Source organism: Capsicum annuum, chromosome 5, assembly GCF_002878395.1.
Source record: "Capsicum annuum cultivar UCD-10X-F1 chromosome 5, UCD10Xv1.1, whole genome shotgun sequence".
Taxonomy (NCBI): Eukaryota; Viridiplantae; Streptophyta; class Magnoliopsida; order Solanales; family Solanaceae; genus Capsicum; species Capsicum annuum.
Genome location: NC_061115.1, coordinates 218,473,633 through 218,492,323, shown reverse-complemented (window position 1 = coordinate 218,492,323; position 18,691 = coordinate 218,473,633). Strand labels below are relative to the sequence as shown.

Sequence of the window (18,691 nt, the reverse complement as noted above, 5' to 3'; positions counted from 1 at the left end):
AGACCCCCAGTAGACCAAAACTGAAATAAATGACATAATCTGAAAGGACAGGCCTTCTGAAACAGAGAAGGCTCACCACTGCAAAATCTGATCTGCTGTCTGAATTATCTATTGCTTATTTGGACCCCTAGATTGGCCTCAGAACCTGAGAGGTGGGGAAGGGGGTTAATACAGATGTATTGGTACACAAAGCAATCCAAAATAATGCTTTTATCTAAAAAACTAGTTGAGAGCTAGTCATTAAACATCATGTATGTTATGAATTCAAAATGCATGAGCATTTTCGACAGTTTCTGATCTTTGTATTACTTCTGAGTTAGGTGACACTCTCCTACAAGTCTGATATTTCATGGGCTATATGAAATCTGCCATTTACTCGGTGGGGAAGCCCCCAACCCAAGTATGCCATAAGAGTTGGAGTGTCTGAGTCTAATACACTACAAGGCACTAGGCCAACGTATAATAATATACCCAGATCGACAAATCAAGGTTTTGGGCAACAAGTTGTCTGAACTCATGCCTTCTTCGGGGAACCACCTAAGCTCTCTTTGTGCCCAATTTTATCCTATTCTGAATTATGCATTTTTCTAGTTTCAACATCTGAAAAGTCTGATTTCAAACATGCATTCTATTCTGTTTTGAATTACCATGGCATAATCTGAATTGGTGTTATCACACCAAGACTTGCAAGTCCTATTTCTGAGCCATAAAGTATCATGCATGATCTTTTCATTAAAACTCAATTCAGAACACCCAAACATACAAATAGTATAAGAGAGTTCATGTTCTGAAACATAAGTCAAAACTATGCAGAATTTTTCAAACATATGGTAGTCATGTGATTTTGGCAAAACCATGCAACCCTTTCATTATATGAATATTCAACATTTATCAACATGCACAACCCTCTCTTTTGAATTCAAAACCATAACTCAAATCATAGCATTTATCAAGATGTTTCATATCATGCTTTTCAAGATGCACTTCAAAATGATCCATATCGTATGAAAAATAGAACAAATCATGTCAAGAGAGGGATTTCATGTAAGTCATGCTCTCAATTCAAATATCAACACATACATATATATATGTAAGATTTCAAATCACTTTGGAGGAAGGTCTAAAGGCCAAAACAATACCATCAAGGCTTCTAAAACGTGAATAAAATCATAAATCCAAAAACCCTTTTCTTAAAGCATGATTTCTATACCCATGCGATTTTTAGGAAAACCCCGTGTACCTCGAATTAGGAATTCGATGGATGATTCTTGAAGCCTACGGTTTGGGGATTCCAAATCTTCAATCAATTTTGAAAATCCACGGTTGAATCTTGAGGGATCTTGATTTTTGTTTGGGACTAAGGGGTGTTGTTCTTGAGAGAAAATTGGAAGAAGTATATTTTGGTGTTTTTGGAGTAAAATTCCGTGTTTGTGGCTTATATAAGGGGTGGGAAAATGACCATTTTGCCCCAAATACGAAGTGTTTAAGTCACTTGAACCACAATGTATGCGGTGCACACCTTAACGCATAAGCTAGGTTGTGCGGCGCACATTTTATCGCACACATTAGGTTGTACGGCGCACACCTTATAGCATAAGTTAGGTTGTGTGTCGCACACCTTATGCTAGGCGACGCACTCCACTTTGCAAAGCCATAACTTCTTGTTCGGGTGTCGAATTTTGGTAAAATTGGTATCGTTGGAAAGATAATTCGAAGACCTTTCATTTGATATATAGTAGAGCCTCTAATTCTATATATATATTGGGAGTTATGGTTGCTGGAAGTTGACTCTAGTTGAAACATCCTCTAAAACTTAATCGATAGAAATGTTTTCAACTCGTCTTAGAGGTTAGGGGATTTTTGTGACCTCAAATCATACTCAAAGGTATTCCTACATCTTAGGACTGATCACCACACATATATTAACAAGGAATTTCTTAGTTCGGTTCTATAGGAACGATGGTCTAAATTCTAGTCCGAAAGTACGGGGTGTTACAACAAATTCCACATCATCTAAAACAGCGTAATACCACCTGAATATGTAGAGTGGTTTTTTGACCAATTATCATTAGTTGAGTGACATTCTAAGAAATCTAACTCTTGCTTCTGACAAACACTTGGCTTGTTCAGTAGGCTATTTTGAAGAAGGTAAACATTGTCTGTAAAATAACATTTAGCTTACATTTACATTAGTTGCCTGCAAAATAAGAGTAAAACTTGTCGTGGCAATTATGTGTGCTGAAAATTTTGATGCACGTTTGTTTTTTTAGCAGGTATCATCTGCTGTGCTTCGCGAGGACATTGTCAATCTTCTTGATTTCATAGAGAGGTTAAAGAATGAAGCAGATCAAATTGTTCTTGATACAGATCAAATTGAGAACCTGAAACTGGAGCTGACATCTTTGTCAGCATGTTTACAGCTTTGTTATTACATTTTGGATGGTTCTAATGCCGAAATGTCTTGCATATCATATGAGGTTCATGATCTGGTTCAGTCAATTTTTCATCAGAGTGGAGATGACATGCTGGTTAAATTAAAGGATCATGTTGTTCCTCACCTTCTTGAAAATATCAAAAGTTGTAAAATCTCAGATCATCATTCTGAATTAAGTGTCACCATGAGAGAGGATCAGTTGGTTGAACTCCTGGACTCACTTCTTGTGAATCTCCATTATCTACCCAAGGTTCGTGCTGAGTTGATTTTCCCATCAATGACTCAATATGAGCTTCTTCAGAATGTATTTTGCAATTTAAGAGATTTCCATGGGCTGAAAGTAAATGGTTGGATCGAGCATAAGGCAATTGAATATGCCTTACCGCAGTTTCAACTTATGGCTGAGAGAGTAGGACACTTCTGTTTTGTTATTTTGTCTCGTCAATTTCACAAGACAGATGAAAAAGATGAAGAAACATATAAAAAACATGAAGAATATGAAGTCTCTCAAGTCAATTCCCTGCTAGTCCATCTACTTTTGAAGATAATTCCGGTCTCACTGGATGTTATGCACATATATTCTACAATATTGGAAGCTTCACAGTCGGCAGAACTTGGATGCTTCATTAAGAAGCTCCTAGAAGCATCTCCAGACATTCTCAGAGAACATCTGATTCACCTACAACAGCACATGGTTAATGCTATACCTCGTAGCACTTCAGCTTCCAACATTCATGTCATGATAGAGTTCCTATTGCTTTTTCTTACAGATATGCCAAAGGACTTTATTCATAATGAAAAGTTATCTGTTCTATTGGCACGTGTTGGAGCACTTATCAGGGAGGTGTCCATTCTCATTCGCAAATTAGAAGAGAACTCAACGGACAAAATAAGTTGTGCAAGTCAAGACTTGCTGGAAAATATTGAACTTCTGAAAGATTTCAAACATGTTTTCTTGAAAGCCCCTGCAGACTCATCTGAGCTCTGCTTCCCCATGAGTGATGGACTGCTGTTCATGACTCTTCTACTGCGAAACTTAAATGACTTGCTCAATTCCAATGCTTATTCAGTTGCTTTGATAAAAGAAGAAATCAGTCGGGTCAAAGAAGACCTAGTACACATAAGATCGTTCTTTGGGAATGTGGAGCAAGAATTGCATAGAGATCTTTGGACTCGTATTCTAGATTTGGCATATGAGGCGGAACATGCCATTAACTCAATTCTTGCCAGAGATCATGGTCTCTTGCAGCTTATTTTCTTACTTCCTGATACTGTAGAAAAGATCAAGCTTGTCAAAAAAGAGGTACAAGAGAAGATCTCCAAGAACACGAGTATCATTTTTACAAACTCTCCCAACAAGCCAGTTATAAACAGGTCATCAATAGCTAGTAAAATAAACGTAGGTTTTGAGGAGGAGACAGAGTGGATAATCCGGAAGCTCACAAGTGGACCAGCTGAGGTAGATGTCATTTCCATACTCGGCATGCCGGGGCTTGGAAAAACTACTTTGGCTTACAGAGTATATATTGAAAAGTCTGTTGTTGGCCATTTCGACATTCGTGCTTGGTGCACAGTTGACCAGGAACGTAATGAGAAAAAGTTGTTGCAGAAAATCTTCAATGAAGTTATTGGTTTGAAAGAAAGTGAGGATTACATAGACGATGACGTTGCTGATAGGCTATGGAGACAACTGTTTGGAAAGAGGTACCCTATTGTCTTGGATGACTTGTGGGATACTGCAACATGGGATGAGCTGACAAGACCTTTTCCAACTGAATTTCAGAAAGGAAGCAGAGTTATTTTAACAAGTCGAAAAAAGGAAGTGGCTTTGCATGGAAAACTCCACAGTGTTCCTCTTGATCTTCGATTGCTAAGACCAGACGAAAGTTGGGAGTTGTTAGAGAAAAGGGTATTCGGAGAAGAACGTTGCCCTGATGAACTAAAGGATGTTGGAGAAAAAATAGCCCGAAAGTGTGATGGGCTTCCTTTGGTACTTGATTTGATCGGCGGAGTCATTTCAAGGATGGAAAAGAAAGAGGCTTTGTGGCTTGAAGTTCTCAATAATTTGAGTTCCTTCATTTTTAAGGATGAAGAGGAAGTGATGAAGGTTATACAATTAAGTTATGATCATTTGTCAGGTCACCTAAAGCCGTGCTTATTGTACCTTGCAAGTTATCCAAAGGACAAAAATATTGCGATCTCTTGGTTGAAAGATTTATGGAGTGATGAAGGACTTGTGGAACCAACTGACTTGAAGAGTGTGGAAGAAGTAACGGAGGTTTGTGTGGATGAGTCAATTTCTAGTAGCTTGGTAATAGTGAGAGGTGGTAGGCACCCGAGTTGCCAAATTCATGATCTTGTGCATGATTTTTGTTCGATAATAGCTAGAAAGGAAAAATTGTTTGATTTGAAGAGCTCAATTGTTCTGTCTTTATCCTCTTCTTCTTCAGATCTGATGCTGCGTCGACGGACCATTATTTATGATGGGGACATTCATTCGGGTGATGATTCTTCCTTTTTCAGTCCAGAAAAGAGAAATCCTTGTGCTAAACACCTCCTCTCTTTGAAGATAGAATCTGGATATTCTCTGTATAACTGTCACCTAAGACACCTGAGGCTTCTTAAAAGGCTGGAGGTGCTGGGTAGAATTTTGCCAGATACTGTGCTGAATGAAATAGGCATGCTTGTTCATTTGAGGTGCTTAAGGATTCGGATGAAGGAAAAAGCTCTCCCTCCATCATTTTCAAACCTCTGCAATCTAGAAACTCTGGCGGTGGATAACAGGGAATCAAAATCAAACCTGGTATTATCCCCCACTACTATCTGGAGTCTCGCAAAGCTACGATATGTGTCCATCTCTGGTTGTTCTGTCTTTGATTCGGATAATAATGACAAACCAATTACAAAGTTAGAGAATATGACAACCTTAGAGTTTCTCAACCTCTCTTGTTCAGTAAACTCAGAAGATATTTTCAAAAGATTTCCCAATCTTCAAACCCTTGGATTCGTCATGGATTTTTCAGCAGCAGACCAGATATATTTTCCAAGATTGGATGTCCTTATTAAACTTGAAAGAGTTCATGCTATATTTGTGTGTTCTGGGCATACACATCAGTCTGATTCTCATTTCCCTTCGAGCTTGAAAGAAGTGAAATTGGATGGCCTCAATCTGACATCAGATGCACTGTCAGGAATTGGGAGATCACTACCCAACCTTCAAAACTTGCAACTATTTGACGCAAGCATCCAGGGTGGAAAAGCATGGAAAATGGAACAAGTCACCTTCCACAATCTCAAATCTCTACTACTGGTTTATATGTTTTTTTCTGAATGGCAGGTTATTGCAGATGAATCCTTTCCCATGCTCGAAGAATTATATATATGATCGTGTCCTCAGCTTATAGAGATCCCAGAGAGTTTTGGAGATATTGCTTCATTAAAGTTTATCTCAGTGTGGAATAGCCCTCAATTTAAAGAGTCGGCACTCAAGATTAAGGAATATGTTGAAGAAATGACCGGAGAAGACAAGCTTTTAGTAGATTACTAGAGCAGGACATAAATTTTTCATTTTGTCTTCGAAGTTTTTTTCACTCTATTTGAAAATTAATATTTGGGCATGACAATTTCAAATAAAATTTGAAGTTATATTTGGTATTTAAAAAACAGCCAAAAACCTATTTTCGTTTTTATTTTTTAAAAAAAAAACTTAATTTTTTTATTTTCAAAAAATAAACCCATTTAAATTATATTTCATGTTTTTTTAAGAAAAATATATTAAATTCTAAATTTATTTTGCTCCTACAATTAAAATTTTTTCAAATTCACACTTCAAATTTTTTTATTTGGCAACTATTATTTCGTAAATTTCTTTTATTTGCGTTATGATAGGTTGAAGTTTATTTCTAATTATATCTGGTACCCCAAATTAGCTAGAAATGGGCATGTCGGTTAGATGATTACCTTCCACATTCTCAATTACAGATTCAAACTCGAATCTGGTACCCCAAATTAGCAAGAAAGGGGCATGTTGGTTAGATGATTACCTCCCACAGTCTCAATTACTGATTCAGTCTCAATAATAGAACTCAGATAGTTCTGTAGATTTCAGGACTGTCAGATACAGTCACTCAGCTCAGCACGAAACTCAGCTAGTTCCATCAGAATCAGGACTGTCAGATACAGTCACTCATGTTATCAGTACTCAAAACTTAGTATTCAGAATCCTTATGATCTTAGTTACAGTTTACGTATTCATGCACATAATACTAATCAACACAGGAGCATCACAATTTTAATACCAAGTTCACAATTTCAAGGCTCTAACATGAATTTACATGGTACCACACATATAAGTAATTCATCATAAATCTTGCACTTAATCATGGATTAGAAACCCAATCATAGTTATAATCATAAATACACTTGAATCCAATCATAGATACTACACCTAACTTCTAGTTATGACTATTTGTCAGATCACCTAAAGTCGTGCTTTCTGTACCTTGCAAGTTATCCAAAGGACGAAGATATTATTATCTCTTTGTTGAAAAAATTATGGGGTGATGAAGGACTTGTGGAACCAACTGATTTGAAGGGTGTGGAAGAAGTAACAGAGGTTTATGTAATTTCTAGTAGCTTGGTGATAGTGAGAGGTGGTAGGCACCTGAGTTTCCATATTCATGATCTTGTGCATGATTTTTGTTCGATAAAAGCTAGAACGGAAAAGTTGTTTGACTTAACGAGTTCAATTTTTCTGTTTTTCTACTCTTCTTCACATCTGATGCCGTGTAGAAGGACCATTATTTATGATGAATGCCTTCATTCAGGTGATACTTCCTCCTTGTTCAGTCCAGAAAAGAGGAATCCTTATATTAAACACCTCCTCTCTTTCAAGATAGACTTTGGACCTGTAACGCACTGAATCTGGTACCCGGGACGCTACATGGTGCTCACGATCCCGAAGGACCACAAGCTAACCCATGACTGATAACTGTAACTGAGCACTGCATGATAGTAATACTGTAATAACAATATAACTGAGATAATTGCGAAATACATGCCATAAGGTTCAATACTGCAACATAACTGATAAAACGGTATGACAATACCAAAAGTGAAACATCTGAAATACTGCAAACTGTTGAACATCTAGTCTGAAAGCCTCTAATTGTCTGACTAAGGAGTTGATGGGACAAGACCCCAACTAACTTTGGCTACTGAAATAAGTGACTAAAAATAATAAGAATAACCACGTCCTTGAACTATGAGGACTCACCACAATAATAAGATAGCATGAATTCTACTAACTGATAACATGAGTGACTGTATCTGGCAGTCCTACTTATAATAGAACTAGCTGAGTTTCGTACTAAGCTTAGTGATTGTATCTGACAGTCCTAAAATCTGTAGAACTATCTGAGTTTTATTACTAAGACTGAATCTGTAACTGAGACCGTGGGAAGTAGCTATCTAATCGACATGCTCCAATTAAGATATTATAGTTAAGTTGGGTCCAATCTGTACCCTGATTGGAAGGGTGTCAATACCGCGCCACTGGTAAGGACAACTGTGAGTGACCTCATATAATAGGTTACTCTAATGAGAACGGTGGGATCCTCATATAATAGGTTAAGCCACCTCATCTACCCTCATATAACAGGTTATGATGTCTCAACCTACGCTAGCTACGTAGTTCTAGAACGCAGGGATTGCTTCTAAGAATCGCACCCTTATATAACAGGTGAGTTCCCATCCTTAGGTTCACTCGGTGCTAACTCCTACTCCCATCTGAATAGACACTGAACATGGTTAACAGGACTGAACTGGATTGAGTTTACTGAGTTTCATAGACTGATGAAAAACTACTGAATTCTGTTAACTAACTGAGTTCATGAGATTACTGAGATTTCCTGAGTCGTAAGACTGGATGAAGTCTACTGAACATGGCTTGACTGAGAGTTTCGTGAAAACATGACATGACTCTAGGTACATAGCTAAATTGTCGGGTATAAATACCTCCAGGACTCGATATCATGAAAATAGAGCATTACATGTTCTTGCCAAGCATATCAATGCATATTTGTTCATAATACAACTATAGAGGAATTTTATCAAACACTTGAATGGCATGGACTAGTATACATGCTTATATGATATGATTTTTCTTGTTTAGTTCACATGGACAATTCATTTAACACTTGGAAGGCATAGTATTTGCACAAAATACAAATCAACACATGAATATCACAATTTCAACATCAAGTTCACAATTTCAAGGCTCTAACATGAATTCACATGATACTACACATATAATTATTAATTTCACATAAATCTTGCACTAAATCATGGATTAGAAACCCAATCAATGTTATAATCATGAATACACTTGAATCCAATCATGGAAACTACACCTAACTTGTAGATCAAGAGTTCAACATGTAGTTTGTATAAATCATTCCACAATTAGCTAGTTTTTCATGAATCTTGAGGTAAATCATGGAATTAAAATCCAATTTAACAACATAAGAAAGATTAAATTTAGATCGAACATGATATCTATGAAATCAACCAAATTGTAGTTTTAAAAGGGATTCGTGAACTCTAATGGTGAAAGGATACCCAAGGATGAACACTTAACATACCTTAAAGCTTGATCTTGAAATAGATCTAACTTTTCTTGAATGTTTTTGGATTGGAGAACACAAATCTTGATGTTTTCTTGATGATTCTTGAGCTTGAAGAACTTGAATAAATTAGTTTCTTGAAGAAGGATTTGAATCTTGTTCTTGATTTCTTGACTAGGTTTCTGTCCTCTTTGAGAGAAAATATGTTGTTCTTGAGAGAAAGTAAGGAAATAATGGGATAATGGGTTAATTTGGATTTAAATGGGTGGAAGAAGACCCAAAATTCCTTTAAAAATGACTTAAAATCGCTAAACGGAGGTCTGCAATGGTTTGGCCGATGGACCGTCGCACCTGGGATGGAGCGTCGCTTCATATCATCACTTTTTGGCGAGAAAACAGGCTTACTACCTCAGTTACGGAGTTATGGGCGACGGTCCGTCGCAGGTGCGATGGTCCATCGCAGGTGCAACGGTCCATCGCAGGTACGACAGTCCGTCGGTCCTTCCCGTCGCTTTTGGTAGTCCGGACAGCCCACGGTAAAATGATAATAACTTTTTACTCCGACCTTGGATTTTGAAAAAATTGGTATTGTTGGAAAGTTAATTCAATTATCTATCTGTTGGTGGGTGATGAGCTCAAAATTCATAGTATAATGATAGATATTCTCGTTTGAAGTTGACTATAGCAATATCCTTCTCAAGAATTCAATCGGTAAGGAATGTTTTGATTCGCCTAATAGCTAGGACGTATTTGAGACCTTAATTCACATCAACCTTGATCATGAAACTACCAAGGAACCATGATGTAAAATTCATAAGCTTGAAACATGGCACAAATATTGATTTGTATTTTTTTGGGGTATTACAGGACCTTAGGCAGGCACCCCACCAAAGTACAATGGAGGTCACCAACCTAGGCCATGGACCTTGTTAATCTCCCATCGACCCCATCTAGGTAAGTATCTCTCTCTGCTGTAATTGGCCTTTTTTTATTGTATCTCCATAAAAGGGCAGCCCAGTGCACTAAAGCTGCCGCTATGCGCGGTGTCCAGGGAAGGGTCCCACCACAAAGGTGTATCATACGCAGCCTTACCTTGGATTTCTGCCAGAGGCTATTTCCCAGGCTTGAACTCATGTTTTATTGTATCTCCATGCCACTATTAAATCTTCTTCACTTAACGGTGTGGGACTAAGTGCATCTTTCTGTATCTAATATAACAAACTAACAATCATGAAAAATTAACAATGCAAGTCATTCTTTTTAAATCAAAATGAACATATGAGATTTTTCTCGGTGATAATGTAAATACTTGCACCACGGCTATTAGCACTACGCATGTAGTTTCTTGTCCTACGTTTGTGATACTCTTCATTATTTCTATTACTTCGGTTATCGCATTATTTGGCTATTGTTATTGTTTCTTGTTTTCTAAATGCTACCGTAGTGTTTTTAAGGTTATTTGCTATGTCCTCTTTAATTCTGTATTGTTCTTTTTGAACTGCTTGATGTGTGAGATTGCTATGGGTTGTCGTTGTTGTTAAACTGCCTACCTAAAGATGTCAGTAAAAAAAGATAACAACTGAAGAGTCTTTAGAGAGCCATTAAAGCAACCAGCACCATGGTTGGGGGCTTTAAACAATCATGTACGATTCCATTGGCATTTTCAACTAGTCGCTGTGTTTCACATTTAAGTTCAACTCATGTAATCATTGTCCCACAGAATGGTGGTTAGACGGGCTGTGTTGTACGGGGCGGAGTGTTGGTGAGTCAAGAAATCTCACATCCAATAGATGAAGGTGGCAGAGATAAGAATGCTACGATGGATGTATGGGTGTACTATGGAAGGTAAGATTAAAAAGGAGGTTTTTCGAGATAAGGTGGGACTGGCTACGGTGGAAGCCAAGATGAGGGAAGTGAGGTTGAGATGACTTGGACATGTGATGAGGAGGGGAACGGATGTTCTAGTTCGGAGGTTCAGAGGTTGGCTAGGGATAGAAAGGGGAGGTAGAGGTAGATCAAAGAAATATTGGAGGGAAGTGATCAGAGCTGACATGGAGTAGCTTCAGCTTACCGAGGACATAACCCTCGATAAGAAAGTATGGAGGAGGCGGATTTGGGTAGAAGGATAGTAGGAACGAGTGCATCAATACTAGTAAGTAGGACAACTTTGTTATCCGTGTTAGTAGCTATAGTACTAGTATTATTTCCGAGTGTTGTATCATTTGTTTATACTTGTTGAGTCTTGTCTATGGTATTATTGAGTGTGACAATTTCTATTGTATCTTGTCCTTTTACTATTCCTTTTCTAGATTGTTTTATCTTGAGCCGGGCATCTATCGAAAACAACCTCTATATCTCACCTTTGAGGTGGTGGTATGGACTGCATACCCTTACCCTTCACAAACATTCATTACTGGTTGCTGCTGCCTACTTGTTCAAGAAAATAGCTAGTCAATATTGATCAAACAAATTCACCAATTGCAACAACTATAGAACAAATAGTTTGACAACATACCCTGTGTATTCCCTTGAGTGAGATCTAGGGAGTGTGTTGTATATGCAGCCTTAGCCCACCTTGTGAAGGTAGAGAGACTGTTTCCAATGGACCCTCGACTCAAGTAAAGAAAATCAAAATCATCAAAGGGAAGACCGGTATGTATGGGGCCTGGGTAAGAGCCGAACCACAAATGTTTATTGTATGCAACCTTAACTTGCATTTCTGCAAGAGTCTGTTTCCACGGCTTTAACCCATGACCACTTGGTCACATTACAGCAAGTTTACAGTATGAAAATAAAATGCAGTAGTGACGAAGGCATGTCGGAAAGATTGGAATAAGAAACCATAATTGTAAAATGCTAAATGCCATCTTATCGTTAAAAATGCCTGGGAACCAACAACAGTTTTGAAAAGCACTGTAACATGTACATTCAGGTGAACCACCTCTGACAACTTCTAACAGCAGCCTCCTGCAGAAGAAACATGATAATCGGTCAGTTAAGGTGACCGTAAAGAAAGCTGACGACCTTGAGCTTCATGAGATGAGGAGTGCTCAAGACCATGTAACGGAGACAGCAACAGCTCAAGGAAAATTAACACCCTGCCCCCTCTCTCCTCACATCCACGCCCAAGACTAGACATCGAAGGCATAGAAAATAACATGTGGGCTCAATATATGGTATATCAAGAAACAGGAATTGAGTCTCAACTCTAATATAGTATCATATAAAGAAATTTGTAAAGACTAAACTTTACAAATTAAAACACTGTTTTAAACACCTCCGGGCTTGAGAAATAAAGCAAAATCCCACACCGAATGATCTAGAGATAACATCACAATCTAACTTTTCTGTTGTTCTCTTTTTATAACCATGATATCAGGACCAGCTCGCACCTTGACAACCTACCAGGTAGTCTCAACACACTGCATTTAGGTGTAGAATTATCTTTTTAGATGACAACCGTAAAGAATTCCTTCCAAAACATCTCAAGCAAAGCTAGATGTGGCAGATACTATACTTTTATAGTAGTATTCTGGATACATACCTCCGCATGTTGGATACAGGGAACTAAATAATGCTAGGAACTCAGCAGGTTCTTCTTTTTATTTCACAACCTATCAATCGCATGTTAGATAGAATAAGCATTGAGATAAAAACACATACAACAGTTATAAAAATATCACACAGACACACACACAAACCGAATGAAAGAAAACAAAAAAGAAAAGAAAGGAAGATGGTAGAGAACAAAATCCAAATTATCCAGCAACTATGTGAGTATTTATGCCACCAACAATTCGGCAAATCAATTAACTGATAGGTATAAGAAAGGGAAGCCAGGTGCACTAAGCTCTCGCTATGTGCGGGGTGGCGAAAAGGGCCGGACCACAAGGGTCTATTGTGCGCAGCTGCATTTCTGTAACAAGCTATTTCCACAGCTCGAAGGAGGTTGTAACGCCCCACATTTCGGGCTACAAGATAGACCATGATTCCAATGTGTTGATAAATCCCGAAGCCATAAATCCTATGCCAATACGGCATGTTAATTATTTTTGTAGCATGTGAATCCATTCAAACTTGAATTTAGACCATAGGGGTCATCTGACGCAAGGACGAGTTGAAAACTACTTCGACCGATTAAGCTTAAGTGGACATTATAATATGTATCAACTTCTATTGACTATGACTCTTTGTATATGTCGAATTACAAAGCCTACTATGTGTAAAATGACAGGTTTCCGAGTTAGCTTTCCAACGATACCAATTTCGCTAAAATCTGGTACCCGAGCAAGAAGTTATGGCCTTTCAAAGTGATATGCGTCGCCTAACCAATTGCCCATGGCCACTGGAAAGCATAGGAGATAGCCTAGGCGGCGCCTATGTAAACATAGGCGATAGTCTAGGCAGCGCCTATGTAAAGATTTCAAGTGACTTAAACACTCCATTTTTGGGGCAAAATGGTCCTTTTCCACCCTTACTTACCCCTAAATCACGAAATTCAGTTCCAAGGACCCCAAAATACACCTTCATTCATCAAAAGTGCTCAAGGATTCTCCTTAGGGTTTCAAAATAAAAACCCAAGCAACTCAAGATTAAACCGGTGGTTTTAGAAACTAATCGCATATTTGGAATCCCCAGAACGTAGGCTTCAAGAAGCACCTATAATTTTCGCATATAGAGGTACGTGGGGTTATCTCAAAAATATAATGGTCTTTAAAAATTCATGTTTTCAAAATGAGGTTTTTGAAATTACGAATATGATATGTTTTAAATGTTTTATGATATTGATTTGGTCTTTAGGCCTAATTCCAAGGTGATTTGATATATTGTATATGGATATGCATGTGTTTCATAATGATGATAAATTGAGAGTATGATTTACCTGGAATCCCTCTCTTGATATGATATTGTTTTAAGTTTTCACGTGATATGAATCATTTGAAATCATCTTGAAATGCATGTCATGAAATGTCTAAAAATGTCATAATTTGGATATGGTTTTTGACTTTCGAAGAGGGGGATTGTTTTGTTCATGTTGAAATATGTTTCATATGATGATTGACTAAAGAGAATGATATGTTACCGATTGACTTGAAAGTCGGGTATGACGATACCCTATAGAGTATGACATGTGATTGATTTGAACAAAGTTTGAATGCATTGATTTTCATGAGAAAGGTGGATGCCCGAAGAAGGCGTTTTAGTGAAAGGGCTCATCGCTGGAAACCGTAGTTGCCGATGTGGGTCATATGATATTGTATCCTACATGGGAGGATAATAAAATAATTGGGACATGTCACATGGGGGGATTCCCTGCTATGTACTCACATGGGGGGTATATCGGCTCCAAATCCTGGCGGCTACTTGGATTGGAGGCTTGGCCGCCAAGCATCAGAGACGGATTCCACATAGTCGTGGAACTAAGGTATTCCACCTAGCTCAATTGCATTACACTGGTATTGAAAACTATTACATTATGCCCATGTGTTTTAAAATAATTTGATATGAAACTGCTTTATAATGGCTCTCGCCTATATTGTGTAAAAATATTATATTTTTGTTTTGATTTCTCTACGTACCAGTACTTTTGTATTGACCCCCTCTCCTCCCAGGTTCAGAGGCACAATCTAGGGGTCTAGACAACCAGTAGATTTCCTTCCGACAGATCGCAGAATCTAGTGGTGAGCCTTCTTTCGGAAGGCCTGATGTCTGCAGTTTAATTTATCATTTATTAGTTTTGGGTCTACTAGGGCCTTGTCCCAGTTTTCAGATAGACATTTGTTTTAGTCATGTAGTAGAGATTTTGTAGATGTCATAGAAATGTTGTGTTGAGATTTTGGGACATTATTCCCCATCATTACTTTCGCATGATTCTTGACCATGTTTCCGTTATATTGTGTATCTTCCGCATTTCTCATATCATATCAATTGTGTGCATGATTACCAGATAGATAGGGGTGTTTCGGGCCTCATGGTTTGGAATACTCGTCATAGACAGGGCCCCGGTTTAGGTCATGACAAACTTGGTATCAAAGCACGGTTCATGGTCCCAGGGTGTCTGTGAAATCGCGTTGGATAGAGTCCTGTTTATGGATGTGTAGTGCACCACACTTATAAGCAGGAGGCTGCTAGGCGTTTAGGAAATGTTTCCCTTCTTTGTGATTTAGTTCGTGCTTCAGAGTTTGAGCTGCCCCCTAATCAATGATCACTTGTATTTTAGAAACACAGTATGCCTCCACGTTGTATCATCGATCAGAATGCTCAGGCAGATAAGGTCCATCCCACCTATGGGATGCAGACCGGTAACAGAGCTCACACTCCAGAACTTATCCCTACTTCGAGAGTCCCTCCAGTCCCGACCAGTCCATCTTGGGCTCTGCAAACTAATGTCAACCATCCCCAACTGCTCAAGGAGATATTTCAAATGCAGAATTCAGGCGGTCTATTCATATGCTGACACAGTTGGTAGCTAACCAAGATCAACGATGGAAAGATGTTGGGTCTGCATCTGTTACATCTGAGGCTACTAGGGTTGGACATTTTATGAAGATGAAACCATCTAAGTTCACTGGCACCAAGTTGGAGGAAGATCCACAGGAGTTTGTGGATGAGATAGAAAAGATCTTTAAGGTAATGCATATGGATGAGGTTGAAGGGGTGGAACTAGCAACTTATCAGCTCAAGGATGTTACGAATCAGTGGTATCTCGACTGGGAGGATGGAAAAGGTGAGAGTGTTGAGCCCACAGTTTGGGGTGAGTTTGTGGAAGCTTTCCTTGATCGATTCTTTCCTCTGGAGTTGAGGGAGGCCAAGGCGAAAAAGTTTATGAATCTGAAGCAGGGCAGTATGAGTGTCCAGGAGTACACTTTGATGTTTAATAAATTAGCCCGCTATGCACCAGAGTTGACTAGTAATATGAGAGCTTGGATGAGGAAATTTGCATCCGGCCTTGCTGATAACCTAGTACTTGAGTGCTAGGGGGCTATGTTGAACAAGGAGTTAGACTTTGCTCGGCTGACCATTCATGTGCAGCAGATAGAAGAGAAGAAAAAGAAAATTTCAAAAACAAGAGAGAAAGACAGGCAAGCAAAGAGAGCCAAAACCGCGGATCAGAATCACAACCAGCCACAGAGTAGCAACTGGGGAAATAGATGGAAAAAGAAGAAGTCAAGGAGTAATGCACAGTTAGCTGCCAGCGCCCCAGCGCCCATACCACCAGCAGACAAAAGATCGTAGAGTTTTTAGACTCCTCATGGATTCAGAGCCCCAGATACTCAGTCACAGGGCAGTATGGCCCAACAGCGTCGTACTCATCTACGGTGCGAGACTTATGGGAAGAATCACTCAGGGAGGTGTTATTTTAAGGGGAGAAATTCTTATACTTGTGGCAAGGTGGGGCATCTTCAGAGAGATTACCTTTCTGCTGGAGGAAATACAAGGGGGACTAGGCCTCAAGCTGCCCCCACGGCTCTTCCTCCTAAGGGTGCCCCTTCAACTATCGGGAGCGGTCGCAACCGGTTATATTCTTTGACTAACTGCCAGGAGGCGGAAGCTTCACCAGATCTTGTCATCGGTATGTTACAAATTTTTTCTCGTGATGTCTATGTATTGCTTGATACCGAGTCTACTTTATCTTATGTGACCCCCTATGTGGCTGTTGGTTTTGGGTTTGAGCTCGAAGTCATTGAAGAACCCTTCACTGTTTCCACTCCTGTAGGTGATTCTATTATTGCTAGAAGGGTTTATAGAAGTTGTGTTGTGTCTACTCTTAGTAGGGATATTGTGGCCGACCTTATAGAACTTGATATGGTAGATTTTGATGCCATCCTTGGGATGGACTGGCTCCATTCGTGTTATGCCACCCTTGATTTCAGAACCCGAAAGGTCACTTTTTCTTTTCTGAATGAGACACCAATTGTATGAGCAGGGAGTTCTGTGGAACCTAAAGGTCACTTTATCTCTTATCTTAGAGCCCGAAAGCTTATCTCCAAAGGCTGTATGTACCATCTAATCTGAGTAAAATATTCAAGAGTTGAAAATCTTCCTTTTCAGTCAGTCCCTGTAGTGAATGAGTTTCCAGAAGTCTTTCCCAAAGATCTCCCAGGGATACCACTTGATAGGGAAATAGATTTTGGCATTGATGTGTTGCCAGACACTCATCCTATTTCTATTCCGCCATATAGAATGGCTCCCGCAGAACTGAAAGAGTTAAAAGAGCAGTTGGCAGACCTTCTAGATAAGGGTTTTATTCTCCCCAGTGTGTCCCCTTGGGGTGCACCTGTACTTTTTGTGCGAAAGAAAGATAGTTTCCTTCGTATGTGGATAGACTATCGTCAGCTGAATAAGGTCACGATTAAAAACAAGTATCCTCTTCCTAGGATTGATGATCTTTTTGACCAGCTTCAGGGTGCTAAGTGTTTTTTGAAAATAGATCTTCATTCGGTTTATCATCAATTGAAATTTAGGGAGTCAGACATTCCCAAGACAGCCTTTTGAACCCGATATGGTCACTACAAATTTCTAGTCATGTCTTTCGGGTTGACTAACGCCCCTGCAGCCTTCATAGATCTTATGAATAGAGTATTCCATTAGTTTCTTGACTTTTTTGTCATTGTATTTATTGATGATATCCTGATCTATTCTAAGAGTAAAGAGGATCATGCCAATCATCTTCAAATTATTCTTCAGACCCTTAAGAATCATTAGCTATATGCCAAATTTTCTAAGTGTGAATTCTGGTTAGATGCTATTTCCTTCTTGGGGCATATTGTGTCCAGTGATGGGATAAGAGTGGATTCCCAGAAAGTTGAAGCAGTGAGAAAATGGCCCAGATCCACGACTCCAACCGATGTTCGGAGCTTCTTGGGTTTGGCGGGGTATTACAGAAGGTTCGTAGAGAGTTTTTCTTCCATAGCTGCTCCACTTACTAAACTGACTCAGAAAAAGATGAAGTTTGTGTGGTCTGACTTATGTGAAAATAGTTTTGAGAAGTTGAAGGACAAGCTGACTACTGCTCCTGTTTTGACCCTTCCCGAGGGTGTTGATGGTTTTGTGGTTTATTGTGATGCATACTGTGTGGGACTTGGTTGTGTATTGATGTAGCATGGTAAGGTGATAGCTTATGCATCTAGGCAGTTAAAGGTGCATGAGCGCAATTACCCCACTCATGACTTGGAGTTCGCAGCCGTGGTGTTTGCACTTAGAATCTGGAGGCACTACCTCTATAGAGTGCAAGTTGATATTTATACCATCCATAAGAGTTTGCAGTATGTTTTCTTGCAGAAAGAATTGAACCTTAGGCAGAGGCATTGGATGGAACTTTTGAAAGACTATGATATGAGTATGCATTACCATCTGGGCAAGGGAAATGTTGTAGCCGACGCCCTCAGAAGGTTGTCTATGGGCATCCTTTCTTATGTAGAAGAAGGAAAGAAAGAGGTGGTGAGGGATATTCACCGCCTTCCAAATCTGGGAGTGCGACTCTTAGATTCCAAAGATGGAGGGGTGATTGTTCATGAGTTAGCTAAGTCATCCCTTTGTGCTGAAGTTAAGGAGAAGTAGGTTGAAGATCTCATCTTGATGCAAATCAAGAAAGATGTGGGTCAACAAAAGGTTATGTTCTTTGAAATTGGTG

At 39.1% G+C, this 18,691-nt stretch overlaps 1 protein-coding gene and 1 non-coding gene across 2 annotated transcripts; one reads left to right on the top strand and one right to left on the bottom strand.

Annotated features, from left to right (window-relative positions):
* The first annotated feature begins 2,441 nt into the window (after positions 1-2,441).
* Positions 2,442-6,041, top strand: LOC107872178 (putative late blight resistance protein homolog R1A-10). The gene is given in 1 exon segment (XM_016718955.2): positions 2,442-6,041. A coding segment is annotated over 1 exon segment (3,525 nt). The 5' UTR covers positions 2,442-2,456; the 3' UTR covers positions 5,982-6,041.
* A 3,817-nt stretch (positions 6,042-9,858) lies between these two features.
* On the bottom strand, positions 9,859-10,019 carry LOC124899175. Its single transcript, XR_007056300.1, has one exon. It is a non-coding gene; the product is annotated as a U1 spliceosomal RNA (small nuclear RNA).
* Between the last annotated feature and the right edge of the window lie 8,672 nt (positions 10,020-18,691).